The sequence below is a fragment of the Tetrao urogallus genome (assembly GCF_951394365.1).
Source record: "Tetrao urogallus genome assembly, chromosome: 6".
Classification (NCBI taxonomy): domain Eukaryota; kingdom Metazoa; phylum Chordata; class Aves; order Galliformes; family Phasianidae; genus Tetrao; species Tetrao urogallus.
Genome location: NC_136819.1, coordinates 4,963,793 through 4,990,795, shown reverse-complemented (window position 1 = coordinate 4,990,795; position 27,003 = coordinate 4,963,793). Strand labels below are relative to the sequence as shown.

Here is a 27,003-nt window from a genome sequence, read left to right as displayed (position 1 = left end):
AGAGCTTTGGAAAAAGACATCTCTGTGAGTGCTGTGACTAAAATCTCCATGTCTGGCACCTGGCTTCTGCATCATTTTCTTTTGCAGCCCCTTTTTTGTTTCTTTATTTTTTGTGAATGCCTTGTTGATGCCCGTGAAATTCACAGCTCTGATCAGTGCATGGATCAATATCATTTCATGTCAGGATTACAGCAGGATCTGTGTAAGAGTTGTTTGGTCGGTGTTACAAATAGACTATTGTTGTAAAAAATAAATAGCTTTTGTCTCAGCTGTCAGATGGTAGTCTTTCTCCCTCCCTTAAGGAGGGACAGTGGAGCATGAGAGTTCAGCATGGCTGGGGAGCGTGGGTCTCCACTGCTCATTTCCCCTCGGGCATCCCTCGGTAGATCACCCAATCTCAAGTCTGTCATCCTTGCAGTTTTTGTTCCTGAGAAGTTTTGTTTGCATTTGAGGGCAGAAGGAAAGTGGGTGTTCAGTAGTGTTTTTGCTCTGTTTCTGTTCTGGTGAAGTATTTGAGCATATTGTTCTGTTAATCGTCTGTGTTTCACTTGTTTCAGAGATGTTTGGAAGCTTTTGGCCCCAGATGCCAGGGCAAAAAAGGGCAAACAATAATAGAATCAGGATATCCCGAGTTGGAAGGGACCAATAAGGATTACCAACTCTTATCAGCAAAAAACAATTCTGACCTATACATGTAATGTATATTTATTTGTCATGGACTACAGAGCTGAATTTTTACGTATCTGCAGAGAAACATTATTTTATCTGTCTCCCTTAGCCACAGTTAAAGCATTACGAATTGTTTTAAAAATGTGTTGCTTGCTCATGTGCGTTCCTGCTAAGCTGTGCACTTTCTCCTTCAATTAGGTGCTTCTTCTGATGGCCCACTGAAGCTGCTGCCTGAGAATTACTTTGATCTGGTGGTGATAGATGAGTGTGCCCAAGCCCTGGAAGCCAGCTGCTGGATACCTCTGCTGAAAGCTCCGAAGTGCATCCTGGCTGGGGACCACAAGCAGCTTCCCCCTACCATCATCTCCCACAAGTAAGGAACAGTCTGTGGTCACAGGTTCACGCCTCAAGTTTCAAGACATTTCATTAACATGATTATTTAGCACTGTCCTCCATGGACTGGGTTTAGTCACACAGCCGGGATTACATGAGAGCTGTTTTACTGATAGCCACTGCTTAAAGTTTAATGTGCCTCCATCTGAGCAGGCTTTCTTATTGCACCAGCATGTGACAGTCATGTTACCCACTGCTGACCTACTCACGTCATGGGAAAGCACGTGTAGTCAGCATGGCTGTTTACCTCTTGTGCTGATAACTGCCTGCTGAGCAACTGCTCAAGGACCTGTAAGGGTTTTCAGTTTGCAGATAGAAGAGAAATCTGACAGCCTTCGGCCCTGCTCAGGAGCTGCTGTGAGCTCCTTGCCTAGGAGGATCTCATGCATGTAGGAGCAGACATGTGGCCTGCCAAAGTCTGCACATCAGCTCCAATTTTGTAGGAATGAGCTTGGATGGGTTGCCTTGATAGAGGTGCTAAAGCAAACCCCAGAAACTGAAGGCAGCTTTGTACCAGTTCCAGGTGTTCATAGTGGGAAAACTAGCTTATGCAGTCCCAGGGAGATGTCAGCCTTTGAAACTTACCCATACCCATTTTGGATAGGTACTCTAAAATGCATCGAGGACATGGATCCAGCAGCTAGATTCCCTGCCTTCTCTGAGATTGCTGGTCGCCCACATTCCACACGTAATTAGGTCTTGTGTGTCCACAGTGGAGAGGATCCTCTGCACAAAAAATGGGGCAGACAGAGAGTATGAGTGCATAAGTGCAGCAAGGCAGAAAGCTCAGGCAGAATGATAGAATAGCTTGGGTTGGAAGAGACCTCAAGGATCATCAGAGTCCAACCTCCCCACCACAAGCTGCCAATCACTGGATCAAGTAATGGATCAGATTGCTCAGGGCCCCATTCAACCTGGCCTTAAGCACATTCAGGGTTGGGGCATCCACAACCTCTTTGGGCAGCCTGTTCCAGCACCTCACTACTCCCTCAGTAAAGAACTTCCCCCTGACGTCTAATCTAAATCTCCTCTCCTTTAGTTTAAAACAGTTCCCCCTTGTCCTGTCATGCCAAACCATGTTTTAGGAAGATCTGTGACACTGGGAGCATTTTCAGCGTCACAGAAAAGTGCTCAAAAGCATTGTGATGATGTAGAGGCCTTCCCACTGTGGGCTTTATACAGGGGACAGGTGAGATGAACAGTGTGAGATGAGGGCATGCTGTCCTTGCTGGTAGCTGGGGGATTGATGGTTGCTTTCAGCATGCTTGTCTGCATCCTTACATCAGTCATCTGAAATGTCCTCAGCTCCAGAGAATTCAGTGTGTTGAGCTTGAGTTGCTCATTTGTTTTTTCCTTTAGTGAGAAAGTGTGCTTGTGTTATGCTCTAATACTGGATTACGCAAAATTGTGTGTATTTTATCAGATGTTACTCCTGAGAGATGTGTCATCAGCAGAGACATTTTCTTCATTCTGCTTTTTTACCAGCACTTGGTTTTCTGTGTTTTACACTGAAATTTTCAGAGTGGCTGGAAAAGTTGTTGAAAAAGACAGTTTAAAACAGTGCATAGCAGCCATTGGAGTTAGTAAAATGGGAAGCAAACAGAAGACAAATAAAACAGAGAAGAAATTCCTGGTCTCACTGACCGGTATTTACATACAGATTTCTAAAATATTTGTTTTTAAGAAAAATATTTTGTTTTTCTCATTGAGGTTTTCTCCCACCTGGCAAGAACAGTGGCCTTGGTTTACCTCCTGCTTGCTGACCGCAAGCTTTATGAAAGGAAATCAGGCTCGGCTCATATTAATCCAAGTCTCCTCTTTATTAAATTCTGCCTCTGTGGTTCTGCAATTGTTCATTTAACATATTAACGTGGGAGTTGGACCACTGAGATGCTGCACCACATTATTAGATACACAGTAGTAATTAGAAAACTTTGTAATATGTATAACATTAAGAACAATTAGTTTGTGTACAAACAATTAGTTGTGGTTAGTGTAAATTGCCTGTGCTTTGAGGGGATGCTCCATATAGTGCTTGGGAGCTTTCCAGTGGTTTAAAATACCACTGTATACGTGTTTATTTAGCTCTTGGTCTGGAATGACTGAACTGGCATTGTGCACAAGCAGAGAAATAGGGCTGAGAAATAGGGCTGACTTTATGAACTTTCTCCTGCTTCCAAAAAAAACAATTAGCCAGATACATATCTATAACCTCACTTGAATTTTGAGCCAGGGAAATGAAACATCCGAGGGAGGCAGCAGCTCCCAGCAGGTACCTGAGAGGTACTACAGATAATCTCAAGGTGCTGCATCATCATCAAGACAAGGTCTGATTCTTGCTATTGTCTGATGCATGAAAGATTTTGTTTTGCAGATATTGGCAAGTGATAAGCACACTCCTTCACTGTCTGGGTTGGTGAACTGCACAGAAACGCCTGTCTGGAACCCCTGCCCTTCTTGTCTTGCTGCTCATTTACTGCAAGTCTGCAGGCTGTGTCTCTGTGCCTAGGTTTTCCCCATTTGTAAGTTGGAAATAAAAAATTCTTACCTTCAGATGGTTGACCAGGACTGGGGAGTTGGGTGGCTGAGGTGTTATTGACTTTGGGTTGAAAAGAGACAGTCAGGGACTAGGGACTCCTGTACTCTACAGGGTCAGGGACTCTTGTAGATCCATGCTTACTTACTTTAGGTTGGAGTCTGATTTAATTTGGAATCAAATGCTCAGTCAACAAGGCTCCTTGAATAACATGCCAGGTACTTTTTGGAGTAAGTTTCTGCATGCCAACAAAAATAAATTTGCCTTCTTGTCCTTCGGATTCAAGGGCTTTGTTTTACTTTGGTTTTCTAAGTGATACATTCACTTGTTCATATTGTGGGCCCAGAGCAATTGCCACAGCCATGCTTTATTTACAAGGTCAAAAGCTTGTAGTGGATGAAAACACCGAACACTCACTGTGCTCCCAAGGCAGGGACTTACTTTCCCAAGACTGTCAGAGTAAGGGCAAAATGCAGTAGAAACACCAATCCTATTACTATGGGTGAGTGGCTTCAATACTCAAGCTGATGTCAGTTTTGGCTGCTCTTTGAAATGAAGCAGATTTTTTTTCAGATGAGCACAGAAAACATTACACCACCCGCCAGCTGCTTTCTTTTGCCCTCTGTTGTGCTGGTCGTTGCCAGGAGCCTTTACTGGTGCTGCATCATGGAGCTGACAACTAAGAGCTCTTGTTTGGTAGGACCCATCTGCTGCAGATCTCCTGGATCTCCTCCTGGTCTCTCCATCAATTTTCTGTTAATTTGACTTTACAGTGGAAAGCTGCCATCGGCAACAAGACTTAGGAAGGGCTTGGAGAGTATGCCCTGTGAGGAGAGACTGAAGGAACTAGGGCTGTTCAGTCTGGGGAAGAGGAGGCTGAGGGCAGACTCTTCCAATATCTGAAAGGTGCTCACAGTGAGAGCAGGGTTGGTCTCTTCTCACCGGTGACGGGATGAGGGGAAATGGCCTTAAGTTGCACCTGGGTAAGTTTAGGTTGGATATCAGGGAATAGTTCTTTACAGAAAGGGTTGTTAAGCACTGGAATAGGCTCCCCAGGGAGGTGGTTGAATCATCATCTCTGGATGTGTTTAAAAACCGTTTGGATGTGGGGACATGATTTAGCGGAGGGCTGTTAAGAGTTAGGGTAGCATGGTTAGGTTGTGGTTGAACTTGATGATCTTCAAGGTTTTTTCCAACTTGAGTAATTCTTTGATTCTATGATTGAGGTCACAGGTGATCTTAATATTACCTGTTCTCTGCAGAACTGATAACTCTTGGGCAAAGTGCTTGAATCTGCAGAGGGTTTCAGTAGTCTGGTGCCAGAGTATCTGCCCTGTGGAAGAAACCTGCATAGCACATGTCAAGCTGATGGAAAGCAAAACTGTATAATGCTCAAAGAAAACGGCTTTTCTTTCAAGCTCTGTTGTTGTCTACTGAAAGTCCCCAGCTGATTTGTGATGGGGAGGATGTGCAGTGAGGTCCAGCTGGGGCAACTGACAGAATCTGCCACAATAGTCCTCCTAATGAAATGCAAAAGCTAACAAATCTTGATTAATTAGAATGATTTATTTTGAGAAATCCGATTATTTTGCAGATAAACGCCTTTAGAAATATTAGGTCTTTCCTTCATACATCTGAACTCTGGCCTTGTGTTTAATTGCTGCTGGATAAAAAGCATTTGCTTTATTGATCAAGGTGCATGCCACAGCTTTCCTCTTTGCAGCACAGTCCCCTCCACGACACAAATAAAGCAGATACAGAAGAGCATCCCTCTGTGCTTTTCCCAGCTGTGTTCCCTGTAGGCTGTGAGATGCAGTGCAAAGGTGTGTCCGTTCTACCTTCATGTGAGGTACTGCCAGAGATTAATTAAGGAATGCAGTCACCTGCCAGCTCCTTCTTTGGTTAATGGAAAAAGATAAGCTATTTCCAGGGATGATTCATGCCGAGGACTGAAATCCTTCCGCCTACCTTCCTCTTCTCCTCCATTGATGACAGCAGACCTGAAGTGTGTGGGCTCCTATTTTCGGGGCCTCAGTAAGGGGTCTGAAGTTGGCTGAGTTGAATATGGGCTGACAGCAGGATCGTCTGGTACTACAGTATGCAAAGTCAGTCCTGTGCAAGTGGGAAGCCTCTGTTAAACAGAGATGCTTTGGTACTTTATTAGTGCTGTACTGTGAGCACAAGCAAAGGGGCTGCCGCACAGCTCTGGGAGCTGGGCCCTGTCTAGAGAAGCTGTATTTTGTTCTCTGCATTTCTCCATGTTGAGGCTTTGACTTACTTGTTCAGATACCTATCAGATCTGTTGCTCTCTGCTGGTTTCTTAGATAAGCACAGGAGCCTTTTGCTGTCTTATTTGCAGGCAGCTAGCCTGTTTCCACCATCCCAAGTTCTCCAAAGAGAGATTTTGCTCTTTGCTGCTTCTCCAAGAGCAAATGTCACTAAAGAGCAAATGTCAATCCGTGCTTTTCTGTAGAAGCCTCCTCAGTTGGAAACAAGAAGCTACCCTCCTCCCTCATAGTTGCAAAGATGAAAAAATATCCATAAAGGGGGGAGGTCTGCACAGCTTCGCTTACTACTACTTTACTTCTGTTTGTGAAACCTCTTAAGACTACTAGGATAGAAGAACTCAGGGCACAAAGTAGAGAAGCCTTGAACTACAGTGTTCCACCTGGCTACAGCTATCACCATTAATGTGCATCAAGAGCTGGAGGAGGAAGCCTTACCTGTGAAGAGCAGTGGGCAGGAACAGGGCCTCATCCTCCTTCATTGGGATCTGCTATCCACAGGAAGGTAATTCAAGTGAAGTGCAGCCTCTTCTTGCAATTAAAGCAAGGCAAAACCAGGCTAACTGAAAATACTGGCTGCTGTGGGCTTGTTTAGGTCATCTTAGCATTCACAACTTTACTTAAAAGATTTTCCAGCAGATACGTTCTGAGCATCAGGAGTGTGGTTCTGTCTGTCTAACCTTTCCATCCCACTGCAGTATCTCTAAAACAACCAGCACTTGAAACCTGTCGTGTATGATGTTGTTGGTATAGGGATCAATCATATATAAATTAATTGAGGTGTGAATAATAGGAAATGTTTTAACAGGTGAAATATTTGGGAGCAATTAATATCCTCGTTATAATTCAACATATAAGCTCACATAGAACCCTGTGGTGGAAACAGCATGATTAGTATATAGAAGAGTACTATTTCCAAGGCTTGCAGGGAGACTTAATGCTTCCTCCATGCTTTATTGTCTATCTCTAGCAGAAACACTTTAGAATATTTATTGTTAAAAAACACCAAGTACTTCCTGCAGTTCTACTGAAAAGTCAGCTGTAGACTTGCAAGTGAGCAAGGGAGTAAAGGCCAAAAGCAAAGGGAAGTTAACAAGTTAATTTTGTTTGGGAAGGCTGCATCCCTCTGAGCCTTTGCCAGCAGCTTATTTTGCTATCCTTTGCGTTCTGCTTCAGTTGCCTGATGTGACTTACACAGCTGGGGTCTGGCAGCAGCATTATCCACAGCCTGAGCACGGCAGGCAGACCGGGAGCTGGGAATGGGGCTCATTTACAGCCCCAGCGAGGGATAAACCAAGTTCAGTCTTCATCAGGACGTAAACTAGAGACCAGACCCAGTATATACCCAGGAGACAGAACTAAAGATAGGATTGAAGTAACTTACAGGGTCCATCCAGCAGACAGAGATAAGATATAGCACAGGTAGGAAGCAAGGGGCTGAGCTTAAGTGGGCTTCTGGGCAGAGGGCATGGGTAGCTGGGGCAATTCCTGATGAGTGCTTTCTTGGTCCAGAAAACCACATTGCCTTTAGGTGGCTCAGTGTGTGATAAGCTTTTTCATGAGCACCGAGATGGCACATGGAAGGAACTACAAGTGCTTTTCTCTTGGCAGCAGAGATCACACTTGCAGCAAACAGCACCTAAAGGGGCATTGCCCCACCTAGTCCCCTTCCCCTCCTGAAAACCCAGCATACCTCTGTCAGGTGCTGTTTCACCAGCATTGTCAGTGTTGGTTTTCTCCTGTACCCTAAGCTGGGAGCAACAAGGATCTCTGTAATACAACCCAGGAGCACCACAGCTGTAAGGGCTTAGTGAACGAGCTCAGCAGAGGGTCACGTTCAGCAGCAGCACACATGGCACAGCTGGGTTCCTGTCCTGTAACAGAGTCACATCCTGTAATAGCCTTACTGCACCTCGCCAGCCCTTCTCCTCGCTTCCGTGGTTGTCTTTGTTGTTCAGTGCTCATTACGTTCAAACAGCCTTTGGAAAACAGCGCTGTCTCCAGAGACCTGCAGCTGCAGGATCACTGCTTCCAATCCGTTTTTTGCTGTGCTATATTCTGCAGTTTAGCAAGGAGGAGAGCTAATAAGTCTCGACTTTGCGGAAAGATCTCCCCTCAGTTTTTCCTTCTGCAGCTTTAATGAATTTGCAGTCCCTTGTTCTGTTTACCAAGTACCCTGCTGTTAACAGGACAGGGCTGGGCAGTCCAGCTCACCGTAGTGCCATGTATTAATGTTGTGCTTCCCTGCAGCAGTAATTGATGCATGCTGTGCCCCTTAGCCTCAACACAAGTGCTTCTCCCAAGCTGTTCTCTACCATCACTTTGTCACCACGATGCCTGTTCAGTGTTCAAGTTCAAGTTCTGTTCAAGCAGAACCCCTTGCCACCAACCACAAGTTCTCTGTGCACACAGGGTGAGAAAACTCTGCTCAGACATGCTCAAAATGCAGCAACTTTTGTCCTCCTTCCTCAGACAGTAACGCTTCCAACAAACCCTTTCTGTATGGCAAACAGAAAGCAATTAGACTCCTGAAAGTCTTATTTCATTAGGAGCTTTATTAATTTGTGTCACCAATAGAAGCACAGGACCTCTGCCATACATGACAGGGTTGGTTTTCTTAATGGGCAATAAAGCAATAAACTCTGAAGTGCATTAGTCTAGGGTGAGCAGCCAAGGATTAATGAGAACACTTGCACGTTGAGTGTCTCAGTAAAACATCATCGAGATCTGGCTGTGTTGACACCAAATGTTTTAAGATGCTTGTAGGGTCAGGCTCTAGTAATAATGCATTAGGTGATTCTGATGCCGTTCCCTGAGCTGGAAGCAATGCGAATGCAGCATTACACTTATGCCATACATAGAGCTGGTATGAGAAGTGTGACTGAGGATGCTGGCAAACTGAGCTTAAGGGTTAAGAGTATCACATTCTGGAGCTGTTCCCCCCAGATTGAGAACTTGGGCATCCTCACTCCTTATTTGAAGTGCATAGAGCAGCATGGGAGGAGCAACCACTCCAGGTGGGGCTGGCTGCTGCTGTTTGTCTCTCTTATGTTATGTTGGCAGTACCAGTAGGCATTTCCCCATGGGGGCATCTCTCCATCCTGATACATGCAAGCTGATCTGATCATGGGTCTACTCCTGAGCATGTTCACCCTACTGTGACTCTATGCTGGGGATGCTGCAGCCTTGTCCTGCTCCCTCTCCTGAACCCTCTGGTACCCAAGTGAAACACAGTGGGAAGAGCAGGGAGGTAGCACCATCACAGCGTGGCCACTGCCATGCTCAGAAAGCTCTGGGATGTATATCCAAGGTACTCTGACAGCACTAACACCATTAGCATTGATTAGCACCACATCCAGTTCCAGCTACAGCACTGTCATGGCTGTAGCAAGAAGATGCATATTGATCCTATAGTCCAAATTCATGCAGACATCTAGGCTCCAGTTCCAACTTGCTTTTTCCACACAGGGCTGCTGCCAAGGGCCTTTCACTCAGCTTGATGGAACGTGTCATCGAGAGGTACGGGGAGAAGGTTGTGAAGATGCTGACAGTGCAGTACCGGATGCATGAAGCCATCATGCAGTGGGCTTCCTCAGAGATGTATGGTGGCCGGCTCACTGCTCACCCATTCGTAGCCCAGCATCTGCTCAAGTAAGTGCCTTCCTCCTCGGTGATGCATCTGAGCAGAGGTGTCTTCTTCATCCCAGTGCATGTTGGCTTTGTCACCGTGGTGGAGTTTTACATCCCTTCCTGCCATAGCATTTCTGTTTGTCCTTTATTTCATCAAGGGATCATTACCTAGGTGGTAGTTGTCCTCTTCCTTTGTAACAAGAAGCCATGCAGAGTTATCTTCCATTTGCTCCATTGGTATGATACATCAGTAAATGAAATCCTTTCGCACCTGGTGAGAACATACGAAGATCTGATGTGCAGTGTGCCTACCCCAAGCAGTTCTTCTCCATCTCAAGCTTTCATTGAGAGCAGGGCCAGACACCAGATTTAGTGCGTTTTCACACATCCTAATGATTATTATATGGACCACTGTGTCCCCCATCTTTGATCCCAAAGGTGGCAACAGAGGAGACTAGAAAGCAAGATTCCAATTCTGGCTTGGTTGATTTTATTGTCAAGCCAGCGCCTGCAGCAAGACTGAAAGCATCAGATCCATTCTGTCTGCAGCAGTTTACCCATTCTTTGGTAATTTAGAGGAAGTGACTCATATTTCTTTTCACTTGCATCCTGGGACAGGCAATTGTTTGCTAACACAAGCTGTGACTGTCAATAATTGGTGCTTTTTAAAATTGTAGTCGGCATAGTTCTGGGAGGTGGATGGGAAAACATTAATTCTCTCTGTTGGCCTCAGAGAAGCACAAAATATCACAGCGCCTGTCTGCATGGTGCTTTTGTATTTTTAGCAATGCTTTTTTTAATGCAAATATGTAGGAGGTAGAAAAATTGAAATTCCCCTAGAATCTCTCCATTTCATAGGGGAAGTGGACAGAGAGAGCTAGAGAGGCCATCTCGTGCTCATTTCCTGGTGATCTAACTTGTGAACAGCACAAACAACACTATGAGATAGGAACTCTGGCCAAATGTATAAACAAAACAAATCCAAGCTTTGTCTTTAAGACCTTTCCAACAGCCTCACCTTCATCCTCCGCAGCCAGCGTGGGGATTCTGTTTGTGTCAGCATGCTCTGTTCAGGGCTTCACTCATCAGTGAAGCTGATGAATCAGTGAATGCTGACTCCTGTCTTGGTTTGTATATCTTTGTGTGTAAATATATTTATACAGGTGCATGCAGTGGGTTTTCAAGGAAAGGCTTCTTTCTGCTTGTTCATCTATACCAGAAGAGCTCAGGTGAGATGGACAGGACTCATTCAGCAGTGCTTTAGCTATGCAGATCTAATTCCAGTGTAGAAAACACTCTTCTCAGTTGTTCTTGTTCTTTGTTGTGCTTATTTTCCCATTTAACTACACAAGAATAGTAGCTAAAGTGAAACCCCAGTCAGAAAGGTTTGAAACCATTAAATTAGGAGTTAGTTGAAAAGTTGAAGTTCGTTGGCTGTTATTCTGATGATGTAGGATGCTATTCTGCTTTGCTTTTATGATGGATAAAAGAGTGAATGTCTTATTTTCCACTCCATAGTGCAGCTTTGTCCCCCGTTCCATGCCTTTTCCTGCAGAAGTTGATGTCTAAACCTGAAATGAAGTCTGCTGACACATCACATGAATACAGCAATCCTCACTTCAGGCACTAAACCATGTAAAATTTCTGGGCCTCTGTAGAATACCAGATAATGCAGTGTCTTGGTGTTGAACTATGATTTTATCTTTAGGTTGTGAGTACAAATTCCTCTATTATATTTGTAACCACCTCAGGTCCTTTTCTGGCTTAGACCAAATGATTTGCTTAATTCCGTACCTGAGCAAGAAATAAGTAAGCTTTTCATCTCTGATAGTTCTTCTTCCCAAACCTCCCTTCCTTCTGAAACAGGTGATGAAACACTTAAGAAATCCCACGCATCTCCAGAATTTAGTCCAGGAGGCTGCAAGCAGTATTTTCCAACATTCAAAACTTGTGACTCAGTCCATGGGAAACTGGTTTGAAGATCATCAGCAGCTCCTATTGTCAGTTTTTATTTAAGTGAAGCATTGGGTGTCCCTTCTGTTAGCACTTTTCAGGGGGCCAGCACCCCTCACTGATGGGGAAGGTGAGAGAACCCCTCCCTGTAGTGTCATACTTGAAAGGTACCCAAGCAAAATGCTCCTCAGTTATGATGTGCAACTCCCCCAGCTGGGATCACCTTCTCCTGGATGAAGCACAGGTCCATAGGTGTCCCAGGGCAGCACATTGAGCCTGCAACAGTCGTCTACCTGCGTGGTCAACCTGCTTTGTCATAAAGGGTCAGGAATCTCTTCAGGAGCACAAATCCATCCCTGCTTCTTAGGCTGGTTTTTAGCAGGTGAGAATTGCATCTTTCCCCTAAGGGACATCAAGGCTCCAGAGAGCTTCATAGGAGGGCCAGTCGGTGGCATAGGAATGCAGAATATCATGCAGTACTAGGGCTACAGGCGGGGGCTTGCCTTGAACTGGAGCCTTTGCTCTCACTTCCCTGCCTGTAATCTGGAAGCAGTCCTTCTTTGTGATGGCTTCCTTGATTATTTGCAAACCCCCTGAAGCCCCAGCTCTCCTTGATCAGCATGTGATGTACAGTGACATGTTATTGTTGGGGTTCTGTCATCTTTGCCTTTGTCCTGCTGCCCTCCATCACACCTCCTCTTTCCAGGCTGTGAATTCAGCGAGCAGCTTCCATGGGTATTTAAAAAAAAAAAAAAAAAAAAAAGAGGCTAATTAGTTTGGTTCTTTTGGAATACAGTAGTTTAAGATGTAGAGGGGATACAAAAACTCAACTCCTCTGTGGTTCCTTGTGCCACGCTTTCTTCTCTTGCCCTACAGCACTGCTGTCAAATCTCTGGTAATGCTCTTTTCCCTCACTCAGCAGTGTAAAACAAATTAGCTGCAACAGCTTCCTAGGCCTGCATATTTTTCCTCTTTGAGATTATTTAAGCGAGTCACTGACACCCCCACACCATCCCCCTACACCGCCTACAACAACTGGGCTGTGCAGCACAGCTGACAAGAAGGCTCACAGTGCTGTTGGCTGACCCACCTCACTGGTCTTTGCGTTTTTGGAATAATCTAAAGAGCAGTTCCATTACGCAGAGGAATAATGTCTTTTCAGCTGTGGCTTTCTGGTATTGCCAGGCCTCCTCAGGCCTTTTGGGACTTCCTCTGCTTGTGGCTGTGGCTTTTATCTCCAGGGAGTCCACCACTGAGACCCCACCAGGCTCCTCAGTAGCATCACTGCCATTGCAAAGAGACCAAAGCCTGGAGGGGTGGAAAGGTGGGGAATCTCAGCTCTCAGACTCTCACCGCCTGCAGAGCGCACTTCTGTTGGTCCATACCTTGCCCTTGGCAAGCAATATCCAGCTGTGTATTCTTGGAAGGAGTAAGCAATAAGACATCCAATCACCTTTTGGCACATCTTTAGTGCTGTTAATGTGGCCCTTTCCCAACATCTTTTGCAGGGACCTGCCAGGAGTCATCTGCACAGAAGAGACCGCGATTCCTTTACTGCTCATAGACACTGCTGGCTGTGGCCTGTTGGAGCTGGAAGTGGAAGATGAACAGTCTAAGGGGAATCCAGGTACTAGTATTGGGAATATTTTGTTAGGAGGAATTGACTGAAGTCCTCAGCCTCCGGAGGGCTCGGCTACTGCACTGCTGAGTCACTGTCCTGAGATGTTCCACCCAGGCTGTAGATGTGGCTCAGAACTGTCTCCCATTCATTTTCCAGTTTCATAAAGTCCCACAAGGCTTTTCTCAATCCTCTCAAGGCACCAAGCTTTGTGCTGTTTTTCTGACTTTAAATAATAGATTTCATTATGGAGATTTAGTGCAAAGTCACGTGCCATAGCTGTTCCAATAATGCAAGAGAACTTAATAGGAACAAGAAGACACTACTTCCTTTGTGTCCTTGCTTTTGCAGCAGGGTGAATGGATGTGATCTGCTCTTCAGGGATACTGCTCACACTCCTACTTTTAGTCTGGCTAGGTAGGCTCACAGAGGGCCTTTGCCAGGTTGTGTTGCATATGGGCTGTCTAAAATCTGATGCTTCACTTGACAATCCACATACCCCAACACTGTTATGGCTTAGAAAACTGTCAGCAGAAAGGATCTCATTTTTCCACACCCCTCTGAGACAGATAAAGGCTCTTGTCTCCAGACAGAAGTCTGAGATAAGTCAGGGATCCTAAGTGGAGATAAATGCAAGTCTTCCAAAATGTGGGAGTTAGCCTTCTGGAGCAGCAGACTGCAGATTCTGGAATGCTATACATGTGTTTTGCTGCTAAATAGATGGTAGAATCAGTCTTGCAGATAAACATGTGGAATAGTTTGCATTCCTCTTTAGACTGTCCTTGTTCGATCTCCCTGAAGCAACCACCATCCTGAGCAGACAGCTCTGGAAGGAACATGAAGGTTTTTATGTGATCACAGGGGTGTTGGAAATGCAGTGACTTAGAAGCTGGAGGCTTTTTCATCACAGTGCAGAGAGGAAAATTAGATTTGCAGTGAGGTCTAAAGTTTAACTTCAAAAGGAAAATAATCTGTTCCCTGGGTTAAGTGTTGATCTCTTGGATTAAGGCAGGAGAAAGCCAAGGGTTGTTCAGAGAGGTTATTCTCTTCTTAAGCTTAGATGCAGGGAGCTGGTGACTTGGAAAGATAAGAATCAGGGAGCAGGAATGCATAGCACATCACCTTCTATCCAAGTGAGCCAAGTTGGGAATTGCAATGCTGGCCAGTGGCAGGACTTGCCTGAGCCTTTCTTTGCTATGAGGGGAAGTGGGCAAGCTTCTCCAATCTATAGCACACCCAGTCTGCTGTCACCATCAGCTTGGATGTGCTCCTGGCTCACTGCCCCTTATGCTTTGTGCCCTAGGAGAAGTGCAGCTGGCTGGTTTGCACATCCAGGCCTTGGTAGATGCTGGTGTGAAGGCGCGAGACATCGCTGTTGTAGCCCCCTACAACCTCCAGGTGAGTTGGCGCCCTCCTGGCACCTCCTCTCTTTCTTCACGCATACAAGAGTGGATTCAGACACTTCCAGGAGCAATACCAAAGTACTCTCAGAGAGAGGAATGCAGAAGGCAGCAGAGGCAAATTATATGATCAGTCATTGTGGCCACCTTCTCAAAGTTGAGGCGTTTGAGGGAGGTGGTGTTTTCTGAGTGGTATTTTCCACTCCCAGCATCGGGAGTCAGCACTTGGGAGACGCAAGCACTCATCCTTTTGCCTTTGAGAGGAAGGGGCTGTTCCAAATAATGCCATTTTAATGCTTTTCCCTTTGCACTTCTCTCTCTAAGTGACCTCTCTCATGTTTTATCAGGTGGATATGTTAAGAGAGCACCTTTGCCACAGGTACCCTGAGCTAGAGATTAAATCAGTTGATGGTTTCCAAGGCAGAGAGAAAGAGGCAGTGATCTTGTCATTCGTGAGATCCAACAGGAAAGGTGAGAACTTGCTGCTAGAGGAGGGGAAGAATGGGAATGGGGAAGGAATGGGTCACTCAATATATTGCCAAGTATAATTCTGACTGTCTCTAGCACTTCACTCTGAATGAGTTTAGTGGCAAGATTCTTTTCAGCTTTATTTCTTCTCATTATTTTTAAATCGACATCTGCTGTCAGGATTGCAGAGGAAGGTTCCCATGCTAGGTACAGTCCTGCAACCTCAAAAATTATTGAACTGGAATCCTGTGTATGGTACATGTCAGGTTGGCACTGTGGTTAATGGAGCGCTGAGAAAAAGGCAGAAATTAGATGGGGCTTGAAGAGTGAAGAAAGTAGGAGCTGGCATCACAAGTCGTGCACAGAAAATGCTCCTTTTGGAAGGAAAATCTAGAGCAGAAAATCGAGTTCTTTGCTATCAGTGACTGCAGTGGGAGTTAATAGCTGGAAAAAAGCTGCTGAAGGGTTTTGAGGCAGCAGCTCATGCAGAGGGCACGTGTGGGATTGTGCTGAGAAGCACCTCTGCCCCTTTTCACATCCTCAACTAGACGTCCCTTCCTGCACTAATGCTGCTGAGGATGAGACACTGTGTATGTGCCAGGAGTGCTGATGTCTAGAAAGAAAAAGGGGGAAAGGACACATTGAAGGGGGAGGTGTTTTCTGCCTTTTTTAAAGAAAGCCTGGAGCAGGAAAAGCAGCACTGGGGGGAGGATGGAGGTGGAGTGTAGGGCTAAGAATAGTCCTTATTCACAGTGACTCACCTCACCTTGCTGGTGGCTCAGTGGGAGTCCATGTCCTCAGCAATGACTCCAGCCCTCTTCCCATGCATGACAAGCAGGCTCCATGTGCTGTCCAGGCAGAGCTCTGTTCTCTGTGGGCCACGAGAGATGCTGGTAGCAGCCTGACACCCAGGAGAGTTTGTTGTAACCACGTGGATCAGCTCAGGGGATGCCCGTCCCTCTGCAGCCGTAACAGACCCAGCAGGAAACCCTTTTGCTGCATCAGAGACTGGGTGCAAACAGCCAGACTGGTCACTGCAGCAAAGGAGAAAGCAATTCCTTCCCCACTGGCCTTCTCTTTATCCTCGGGGGCTGGAAACTCTCAAGCTACCCCCACTACCCCTCTCAATAGCTGAGCCTCACTGAGTCATCTTGGCATTTGAGAAAATGGCCTGAGAGCAGCAGCAGACCTTGCCGAACTGCTGTTACAATCAGCCCTGTGTGCATGGCTTGGGGGTAGGCAGGGGGCATTGCACAGAGTGCCTCCTGCACTGTACCTGCAGTTCTGCCTCCAGGTGAGCCTTTCTCAGCCTGATCTCATGCCCTAGGCCACCTAGCAGCACCTGGGGAGCATTTCTCCTGCCCACATGCCTTGAACCTGGGATGGTTGAGGATCCCCACTGTGGCTCCCAACTGGTTGTCATGAGAGCAGGAGCCAGCCCTGCACCACACCAGCCCCAAGAAGACTCTCTAGCCTCTGTTTGCTCACTCCCTCTTGGTTTTCCTGCAGGCGAGGTGGGTTTTCTTGCTGAGGACCGACGGATCAACGTTGCGGTGACACGTGCCCGGCGCCATGTGGCCATCATCTGCGACAGCCACACAGTGGGCAGCCAGGCCTTCCTGGGACGGCTGCTGGAGCACTTCAGGCAGCACGGCCAGGTGCGCACAGCCTTTGAGTACCTCGATGACCTTGTCCCTGAAAACTACTCCCACAGAGGAGAGCGGCAGCAGAGCACAAAGGCCCCTGCAGCACCCAGCCCCAAACCGCAGCAAGCTGCAGGGAGGAAGCCCAAAGCAACAGCAGCTAAAGCAGCTCCTCAAAAACAAGAAGCACGTTGCTCTCCTAGCACAAGTAGACCTGGGAGGGAGAGCCCGGGGACAAAAGCTGACACAAACAAATTTAAAGCTGTGCTGGAAGCCTTCCTGGAGAGTGGTGAGATGCAGTTGGACTTCCCCTCATCTCTCAATCCACACGACCGGATGCTGGTCCACCTCCTGGCTGAGGAGCATGGGCTGCAGCACGTCAGCACCGGGGAGGGCAGAGACCGCTACATCAGCATTCGCAAGAAGGAGCTTGGTCAGGCTGTGGTTGCCCCAGCTGTAACCCCCAGGGAGCAGCAGCCCCCTCCTCAGCCACAGGACTCTAGGGGGGAAGCTCCAGCCCCTGCTGAGCCAGGAGGAAGAAGTGAGTGCTCAGGGAAAGTGGACCTGAAAAGGCTGCACCTGGAGAGATTTCAGAGGGAGAAGGCCAGGCAGGAGGAGATGGCAAAGAAAGAGCAAGAGTCCAGCGCTGGCACTCGGGGCAGCAGGAGCAGGAAAAAAGACAAAAGCGATTGCAAAGGTAGGTCCCTCACTTTATAGGAGCAGGAGATTGACTGGAGGCTCTCAAACATGGGGACAGAGCTAAGAGGTACTTGCCCCTCCTAAACATGGAGGTGGGGGTGAATCAGAGCTGAGAATCCTTGTCCCAGCCAGGTGTGGTCCCTTCCTCTCCCCCAGCCATCTTCTAGCAAAGGGAGACCCTCAGTTCCCACTTGTGCCTTTGAGCACGAGCCAGAGTTCAGTGTCACAATGAGTGCCACGAAGTCTCTGTCACTGCATACACTAGCTCCAGGACTTTGCACTGCCTGGGTCTCAGAGTTATTTGGGTTTGTTAAACCTCTACATCTCTTCTGCCCTCTACCTAGGAAAAACAGCAGCTGAAACCACAGCAGACAGTGCATCAGAGGAAGATATAGACGCTCTGATTTCTGCTGCCGTTAAAGCTGACAACACCTGTGGCTTCCCCCACTGCAAAGCCAGTGTCACAACCCTGGGCCAGTTCTGCCCACACTGCAACAGGCGGTACTGCCTCAGCCATCACATCCCAGAGGTATGCACAGGGCCACAAAGCTGCCCAGGGGCTGGAGAGGAGCAGGATGCGTCCAGCAGAAGGGCTTTAAGTGAGAGCTCTGCAGGCAAGGTTTCCTTGCAGGGAGCTTAAAGCCAAACCATCATTGTCAGATGTTTTTATAAAGATAGAAGAGGCTGTCACATGGAGGTTCTGCACAGCTCCTCCTGAGAGCTTTCTCTTTCCCCCTCCACCCTTTGCTTTTTGCCCACCCTTCCACCAGACAATAGTCTGGCATTTCCATTCTGGTGCTGAAGCAGACAAGTAGGTTCAATCTGCAGGGCTGGAAGCTTCATGGTGAGCCAGCCTTAGGCCTCAGCCCTGCAGTCAGAGCGGACATGGCTGAGAAGTGATGAGCTTCCATTCATCCATGGCCTCCTGCTCCCACCACTCCTCATCCTGTGTCACCCAAGCGTAGCTCTTTGCCTCCCGGGGCTTAGCAACGTTTAGCAAGCTGACCTATAAATCCTCAGCATAGATTTTCCCCTTGTCAAGTACTATCTGTTTCCATGGCAAAGAATAGTTGTATTTATGGTCATTCACAAGCTGGTTGGGATATAAATTTATTTCCTGCAGAATCACCTCTCCCTGCTGAATTGTAATGAGAAATAATTGGAGGAGTACAATCCACATCAATGAGTTTTTCTTACTTTTCAAAGTTCAGCCCTTTTTCTGCATATTATCAGGCCTTAGTGTCAAATAACCAAGGATCTCTTACCCACACCTGAATCTGGTGTGGGTCAGCACTTACCTAGAGCCACCTCAAGGGAGCCAGAACCCCTGTTGAGCAAGTGTTTTTCCCCCCACTTCCTCATCCTTTCCTTATGGGTCCCTTCCCACTCAGGATGTTCTGTGATTTGACTGACTCAGGGAATGCAGAGCAGGTGGAAGAGGAGCTCTGGGCTCCAGCAGAAGCAGCTGATTCACAGAATCATTAAGGTTGGAGAAGACCTCTAAGTCCCACCATCAACCCATCACCACCATGCTCACAGCCCACGTCCCTCCATGTCACACGCAGTTCCACCACTGTCCCCTCTCTCCCTAGGTTCACGGCTGCGGGGACAAAGCCAAGGCACACGCTCGGCAGTGGATCAGCAGGGAAGGGGTTCTGTACCCTGGGAGCAGCCCCAAGGACAAATCTCTGGACCCTGCCAAGAGAGCCCATCTCCAGCGCCGCCTGGACAAGAAGCTCAGCGACCTGACCAACCAGCGCAAGAGCAAGAAGAAAGGCAAGGAGAAGTGAAGGAGCTGATTTTCTCTTTCTGGGTACTTGAAGCCAACAGATTGGACTGCATAAAGCAAAGATGCTGCTAAACAGTGGTGGAAAATGGGAGCTCTTGTTTTAGGTGGTAGACAGCATGGAGTCAGTGCCATAGCTGCTGAACATATAGGCACTGGGGCCTCACTGAACCTCAGGTGGAGGAGAGCGCTTTCATTTGTGCCAGTTATCCTTATTGACAAAGTAAAGGATGTACACAGAGAGGCTGCAGCATGCCAATAAAGACGGATATTAAAACACTGAAAGCAATCAGCTGTCACTGTGACATTTCTCTCTGCTACTGCAAAAAATAAATGTCTGCGGGCGGTGAAAAGCCCTGGGTACCACTCTCCTTCCCACTGTGATCCCAGTGCACTAATGTCCATATGCACAAAAAAAACCAGCATAAGCCCACAACAGAACCTTCTCCTCATCCGTCAGCAAACTGCACTGGCAATCCCAAGCAGAGCTGTTCTGAGCACAGCCTTGGTTTGTACCCTGGTTCCAGGGCCAAGGGACAGTGGCAGATGGGACATGGGGGCTCCTGGAGGGAGGAGCGAGGAGGAGGAAGAGCCAGCATGTGGGAGAAGGAAATCTTGGCACCTATGAGCTAGGGGGAAGAAGCCTATGTAGGGGAATTGCAAAATAAAAGCCAGGCAGAGGAGCGGAGAGGAAAATTGGTGCCAGCTCAGAGTACCACCATGAAGTTATCTTTAATCAGGTTGAATGGCTCACTCACGTTTGTTTATTTTCAGCTCAAACCATTCAAGGAACCAAATCCCCTCCCCAGCTCACCCTGGCAAACAGCCACCGCTCTGGCAAACAGCCCCCAAAGAGCCCCAGTTTCCCTGTTGGCTTCCTGCTGGCAACCTGCAGGCTGGGAAAAGCTGAGGGACACGGCCCCAGGGCATCCTCTGCCCCACGCATCCCTCCATCTGTTCACCTCCGGAAAACAGGGGAAACTGGTTCCTCAGAGCAGCAGATCTTACCCAGAAGACCTTGTTTGGGCTGGGAGCCCATGAGCAGACGGCATCTAAAGAGCTTTTTCTCTCCTTTCCCTGTGAAGCTTAAAAATACAAAATTTTGGGGGTGTTTCCTAGTTCTGTAGAACTGCCCTGCTGCTAGGGAATCCACAGGGTTAATTAAGCTGGGAAAAGGGTTTGGGGTGACCACATTTAGCCTTTAGGGGATGATTCAGCCTGGACCTGTCCTCAAACCCATGACATTTGGGGACAGACACCCCTTGGCAGCCAGTAGGAAAGCAGAAACTGACACTGCTAGAAAAATGATGGAAGAAAAAAAGAGAGATATAACAACAACTTTTTTTTCTACTATTATTTTTCCCTTTTTCATTGGAATTTGGAGGGTTTCAGCCCTGGTGCAGTACACTGAAACCCCTCTGAAACCCAACAGAAAGACCACACATGCTGAGAGAAACTGCACCATGCCAACACTTTATCACCCCTCTCTGTTTTTGCTTGCCAAAAATCCTTCCAAAGAATCCCATGTCCCCTCAGAAGCCCTCAGAGGCCACATCTGGGGTCACCGTTGGTTTTGGGGGCCCAGCAGAGGGCATGCAGGATGCTGAGGAGCTTGTGGCTGGCACCCAGACAGCAGTTTGAGGAGGATTTTGCTGGTTTTGGTCTGTCTTCGGCAGGTCCCTCAGCAGCCCCCAGCGCATGCGGATGAGGAGAGGTGCGGACAGGATTTTCTCCATCCTCCTCCTCCCAGTGGCGGCTTTTGGTAGCAGGATGCTCTGGCCATCTCTGACTTTTCACCTCCAGACTGTGGCACTTGGCCACTGTGGCCAGGGCAGAGCTGGCATTGGGGCACAGGGTCCCAAGGTGTGCAGGGTGCCCCTGCCAGCAGCCTAATTCCTCCGCAGCGGGTGCCACATGGACACAGGCTTCCTCAGCGTGGCCAGCATCTGGTTCCAGTGGGTGATGCCCATGCCACTGGCTGCTGGGCCGATCAGGACGTGGCCCGTGTTGTCAGCACGGCCATCCTCGCCACTCTCAGCCACCGTCACCCGCAGGGACAGGTCCTGCAGGGGTGCATGGAGTGATGGCTGTCAGCACTTACACACCGTACCTCTTGCACTCATAGCCCCTGTACTACCCGTGCTTATCAGCCCAGTAGCCATACCTTATGTGTATGCTTTCCCCTACATACCCACCCGGCTCATACACATACCACTACGTCCTCCCCATGTAGTAGAAAACTATATATGCACATCATCCTCACACACAGCTATAGCCTTTATGTATACATCCATCCCATACTTATTCACCACCTTACTTCCCCCGCATCCCCTAAACACATATATGCAGCCAACTACAGACACAAGCACACCCCACACACATGCATTCGCCCACATGTCACACATACCCATCTCCCCCAGCAGCCATACCCTATGTATTACACAATATCCCAATACTTACCCATCCCCCTGCATCATCCATACCCAAAAATCATACATGCTTATCCCTACATGCTCAGCCATACTCTGTATGTGCCCATCTCCCATACCACCGCATCCCACTGAATCATATATGCACAGCCACAGCTCCTATGACTCTCATTCCATCCCAGGAAGTCCTTACTGGATCCACAGGGGTTTGTGGTCCCCAAGGAGTAGCAGGACAGACCTGGAGCACAATGGCCGGCACTGAGAAGATCATGGCCTCGTTGAACACAGGGTTGGTGTCGTCCCTCTTCACCACTGTCTTCTTCTTGCTGATCTTCCTCCCATCCTGCAGCAGGTAGACTTTGACAAAGGGATCTGCTCAGGGCCAAGGGGAGAAAACAACCATGGTGTCAGCCATGCTGAAAGCCATCCCAACCCACCGCATCCCAATCCAGCAGGGTTGTCCCCAGACTGGTTTTACTCCAACAAGCACTCACAGAGAGTTCTGGGATGTACCAGGACAAGCATCCATGTCCAACCCAAAGCTCTGGGGCCTTGAGATGGCCCCACGCTCACCTGCAGTCCCCTTGCCATTGCTCCAGATGAGGTTCTTGGCTTTGACCACCACCACCGTCAGCCGCTCGGCTGTGGGCAGGTAGCTGAGGGAGAGCAGGATCTCCCCCACTGTGTCGACTGCCTGCAGGACAGAGCATGCCGTCACCCACCAGATGGGATGAGGGAATGGGTGAAAACCCCCAAAACCCCAAAGCACAAGGAGCATCACCCCACCTCACCTTGTTCGTGTCCTGCAGATAGAGCCAAGCATTGAAGGGACGCACAGTCAGGTCCAGGTCAGAGAGCTTGAGCTCCGCCACACCGGTGCTGATGTTCCTCTCATCCTCGTCGATACCGAAAACAGAGAAGCGCAGGCTGTCCTCCTCCAGTGCCACAGGGTCCAGTGGGATGGAGAAGCGCTCATCGAAGGCCACAGCGTAGGCACCGCGCTGGATCTGTGGAGGAGTGAGTTGGAGAAGAGCCACAGCCAGCACCATCACTAACCATAAAACCATGGCAACACCCGCTGGGACCTCAATGCTGAAATCCTTGTAGACGATCCCTGCAGTCGGTCCACTTTTAACACATGGTATGACCAGCCCCTGCAACCCCAAGGGATTCAAGTACCTCCGGGGGAAAACCAGATGGGCAGAAGATTTGCTTTATACCACTGATGACTCCCAGCTCACAGCCTATGTTGTATTTTTGGGATATCTGTAGGAACACTACTATAGAATTGTAAGTTATTATTAAAAAATAATAATAATAATGCAGAGCATTAAAGGAAAAAAAATACTGTCTTTGTAACTCAAGATTGCAAAAGATGGTAAATAGGGCTGGTGAATTATAAATAATGATGCTAAATAATAAATATCTCTGGAGCATAAATACTCAGCCTGATCTTTGGATGTAAAAATGGTCTTAAAAGGGTGCCAGGAGGATATTTCACTGCCTTTTTGGGAACCTCCGCCCCCATAGAAGTGGGTTTATTCCGTGGGATGAGGCTTTATGCTCTTTTCAGGAACAGTTTGATGAAATCAAGCTGTGGGACCCAAATGCATTGCAAAATCCCTCTGCAAAAAGCGGGTGCCAAAAGGAACCTGGGGGGTGCTGCTTTCCCAAGGGGGTATTAAATAACAGGTTTTGCTCCAAAAGTGGCCATGCTCGCAGAAAGAGAAGAGAATACTAAGGTCATCCCATTGCCTTTTTACCCAATCCTGCAAAATTTTTTGGCCGCCCATCTCATGCAGAGAGGGAAAGCAATCCAAAACCAAAGCAACCACTCAGGGATTCCACAAAAAGCCCAAGGGGCTCACCCGGGAGATGCCAACAATCTGCTCGGCTGGCAGCAGGCTGATGCGCATGAAGCAAGATTCAAAGCGGGCATCCTCCTTCTCCAGCAGATCCTTGCCCTGCAGTAGGGTGACGTGCAGGGCGGCTGCCTTTCCATCGTACTCCATGGACACCTCCACCTGCCCCACAGTGAAATCCTGCCCAAAGTTGTTCCCGATGGATGAGACGGAGTTGAGCGAGTCAGCTGAGACGGATTTCTTCAGGGGGCCGTAGGGGGCCAGCCCTAGGTCCCTGCTCATCAGCTCCAGGCTGCCCAGCTCATTGATGCTCTCGCAGGTGTTGGTGCCTCTCAGGCTGGCTTTGCGGCTGGGCAACGGCTTTGAGCCCAGCGCTGCCCCCCGCTGCCAGGAGGGAGAAGCAGGCAGTGAGTTCACTCCCTCTGCATACAAGAGGACAGCCAAGATGCTCCAAGGCACTTTGGGGTACATAATGGCTTTTCACACAACTACAGAATCCTAAAGGTTTTGAAAGACCATTACGATTGTCTAGTCCAACCATCAAATCATAATTACATTATCATTATTATTATTATGTCCCCAAATGGCATCACAGAATCATTAAGTTTGGAAAAGACCTCTAAGACCAGCAAGCCCAACCATCATCCCGTGACCATCATGCCCACTTAAACCATTCCCCCACTTTGCCCCAATGCGTGTATCTCAAGAGGAATGGAGTCAAGCCCAACTTTCCACATGCATTCTTTTTATGGTTTACCTTGTGCTTGATGTCTGAATACGCCGCCCCGTACTTCTGCTCCAGGTAGCGGTAGTCATAGTTGGGGAACGGGGAAGGCGCAGGGTAGCTGCCGGAACGCCAGAGCTTCCACAGGTTGACAGCTGCGATGCCCAGCAGCGCCAGCGCTCCTGCCGCGTAGATGCCGATCTCCCAGCGCGGGGGGCTGGCGGTGGCTGCGAGGGGACAGGGACAGTGTCAGACGTCCCAAGGAAGGGAGCTTGGCCACGTTGTATCCCAGCCTGGAGCTCGCCCCGCAGAATTAGCTGGGAATCAATCACTGCTGCCCCATCGGCGCTTATGAATGGTGCTCGGCAGCAAATTGCAAGCACAAAATCTGAGATTTTAGCCCCAGGAGGTGAGGTGAGCATGTGCCAGCTCCGCTCCCCACGGCACCAGAACTCACTGCACCATCCCCAGGGTGCGGATCCATCCCTCTCAGACATACTCAGCATTCCAATTGGTGCCGTAGGGGAAACCTGACTGCCTCCTGGGATGATCAAAAGAGCCACAAATAGGAAAAAGAGGGGGGAAATGCTTTTGGAAACGGGGGGAGGGCGGGGAAGAAAGAAAAAAAAAAAAAAAGCAAGTTCCGAGGGGACGATACAGAGAGGAAAAAGCCCAGCTCAAGACTGCAAAGCAGGACGCGGCAGCCCCACGAGCAGCTGTTGCTGCATTGCAGCAGCCTCCATCACCCGAGCGATTAAAGCCACACGGATGGCTCGGCTTAACGAGAAGGAAAGGAGGAGGGGAAAGAAAACGAAAGAAAAGAAAAAGGAGATTTGTGATGACAGAGCTGCCGGGGACTCCGCAGCACTGCCTCCTGTGTCATGCCGTGGTGCTCCTGCCTTGGGGCCAGACAGAGCCGGGCAGCATCTACATGCCATTGCAGCTTTGCCCCCCAGAGCCACTTCAACAGAAAAGCTGAGCCAGAAGGGAACAGCCGCCTGTATCCAAACTGTGACCAAAGAACCCCGTCCAACTCTTGTTTCTGGATAACTCCAGGTGTGAAGCCCAGTGTGCTGCAATTTGTATCCGACCACCTTTTAGGGTAGAGTGCTCAATATTGGAAAGTTTGGGATTTAAAGACTGATGTCAGGAAATTAAACTCCATGCTCAAACACACACACAGCCCTCCCCAGCTCTGCAGCTCACAGCCATACTCACCGCTCAGCCGGTATCTGCCCATGTGCCCGCTGTCCATGGCAGACCCTCCCCACTAGCAGGACAGCCTACTGAGCACACAGAAGACAAAGTAGGAGAAAAGGACAAAGATGAACGTATGGAATCTGCTCAGCCCGGACTCCAGGACAGCACCAAGGATTGGGCTGAGAACGGGCTCAGTTCGTGTCACATGTGGGCTAAGCCAAGAACACTGCAGCCTCACGGGGACTTACCCCAACCTGCTTTTTTTCTACCTGCTGGATAACCACCTTACCTAAGAAGTTTCATTCCTTTCAGTGTCTTGCTTGCTTTTTTTTAAATAGGAAAATCAAGGAATGAGTTTCCGGGAATGAGCTGCTCCACCACAGGGCAAGCACCCCTTTTAAAAATACTCCAGTTACTTCCAAAGCATTTCTCCCCAGATACCATTTCCTGAAGGGCTGATGGGCAGCTTTTGAGGCATCCCTCAGAGCCACCAGGTCAGATTGAATGGGATTTCCCCATCAGCCCCTCCTGGGCACGGAAGAGAAGGAACAAGGATTGCTCAGGAGGAGACGTTCAGCCTTATACGCTATCCCAGCACCTTATCAGGCTGCTGGCACCTTTGGGAGCCACAGCAGGCACGGGACAGCTGCTTGTGGTGAGGAGGCAAGGAAAGACGTGGCAATGTGTTGTCCTCTGAGGGATGGGAGTATCTCCCCCACACTGGAGGGACAACACTTTCTGTGCCTCTGTGACCACCCGAAGCCAGAAGCTGCTTGCACAAAACCCTACGTGCACCACGAGTAAACCCAGGAGACGTTATAGACCCCCTCCTGAAGAAGCTGCATTCCCCCAAAGTCATCAGCTGTGGATCGAGGGGCGGGCCGAGCCCTGGCTGCCCTCTCCTTCAGCACCGTGCCCGGCTCGTCCCCACACCCCATCCTCCTCCATCCCTCACCGTTCCCTCTTACCAGAGGAACAAAGCCCTATCTCACTCTCAGTACGCCAGGAGGAAAAGTAGGATCAAGTTTGCCGGTGGGTTGGTTGGTAACAAAACTACGAGTAAAAATAAATCCCAAACGTAACGCCGGGCTTTGGGCTCCATCCCTCAGCCGCGCTCAGCCCCAGATTCCCGACGTTACTGCTGCAGAGCCCCCCGGCTGCCCCCATTTTACGTCCTTTGAAGATGTGGGGCTCTACGGGCAATACCTGTATGGTACACCCCGCTGTGGGTTCGCAGCTCCGCGGTTCTACGTTGGAAATCTGCTAAGTGATGCTGAGTTTTGCACCTCGGTGCCCGCTCACAGGTGCGATGAGCCGGGCCGTCTCAGCACGGGGAGCATCTCCCGATGTCCTCCCGGCAGAGCGGGATCCGGGTTTCCCCGCCGCGGGGATGCTGCGGGGCGGCGGAAGGATGGCGAGGAGCTCGGGAAGGGGAGCCGAAACACAGCCCAAAATCACAGAGGGCGCCGCTGCGGGCAAACCCCGGCAGCGCGCATCCCCTTGCGTGGGGATGCCGCGGACACTACCTCCCAAGCCCCCTCCCCCCTCCCTTCCCTTTCTTTCTTCCCCCTGCCGCCATCCCGAGAACTGGGACTCACTCACCACCGCTTTGAGGAGAAAAAGCTCATTTTCCAGCCGAGCGAGTGATGGTGATGGCGGTCGGGGCAGCCGGAGCGGGGACTGCGGGCGGGGCGGCCCGGCTGCACCT

At 48.9% G+C, this 27,003-nt stretch overlaps 2 protein-coding genes across 2 annotated transcripts in view; one reads left to right on the top strand and one right to left on the bottom strand.

The window, feature by feature from the left end:
- IGHMBP2 (immunoglobulin mu DNA binding protein 2) overlaps positions 1-19,084 on the top strand; it is a gene marked incomplete at both ends in the record, with an annotated part of 35,174 nt that extends 16,090 nt beyond the window's left edge. The window contains 8 exons of the mRNA XM_079537361.1: positions 868-1,042; positions 9,352-9,534; positions 12,975-13,093; positions 14,388-14,482; positions 14,832-14,955; positions 16,462-17,292; positions 17,639-17,823; positions 18,887-19,084. Coding sequence (XP_079393487.1) covers positions 868-1,042; positions 9,352-9,534; positions 12,975-13,093; positions 14,388-14,482; positions 14,832-14,955; positions 16,462-17,292; positions 17,639-17,823; positions 18,887-19,084 — 1,910 coding nt within the window. The remainder of the gene's footprint in view (positions 1-867; positions 1,043-9,351; positions 9,535-12,974; positions 13,094-14,387; positions 14,483-14,831; positions 14,956-16,461; positions 17,293-17,638; positions 17,824-18,886) is intronic.
- A 1,885-nt stretch (positions 19,085-20,969) lies between these two features.
- Positions 20,970-25,350, bottom strand: SYT12 (synaptotagmin 12; the record flags this gene model as incomplete). The annotated part of the gene is made up of 7 exons (XM_079537378.1): positions 20,970-21,143; positions 21,748-21,881; positions 22,083-22,203; positions 22,301-22,516; positions 23,378-23,755; positions 24,129-24,322; positions 25,314-25,350. 7 exons carry the CDS (start codon positions 25,348-25,350, stop codon positions 20,970-20,972), a joined length of 1,254 nt encoding a protein of 417 aa, XP_079393504.1.
- Positions 25,351-27,003: the final 1,653 nt, after the last annotated feature.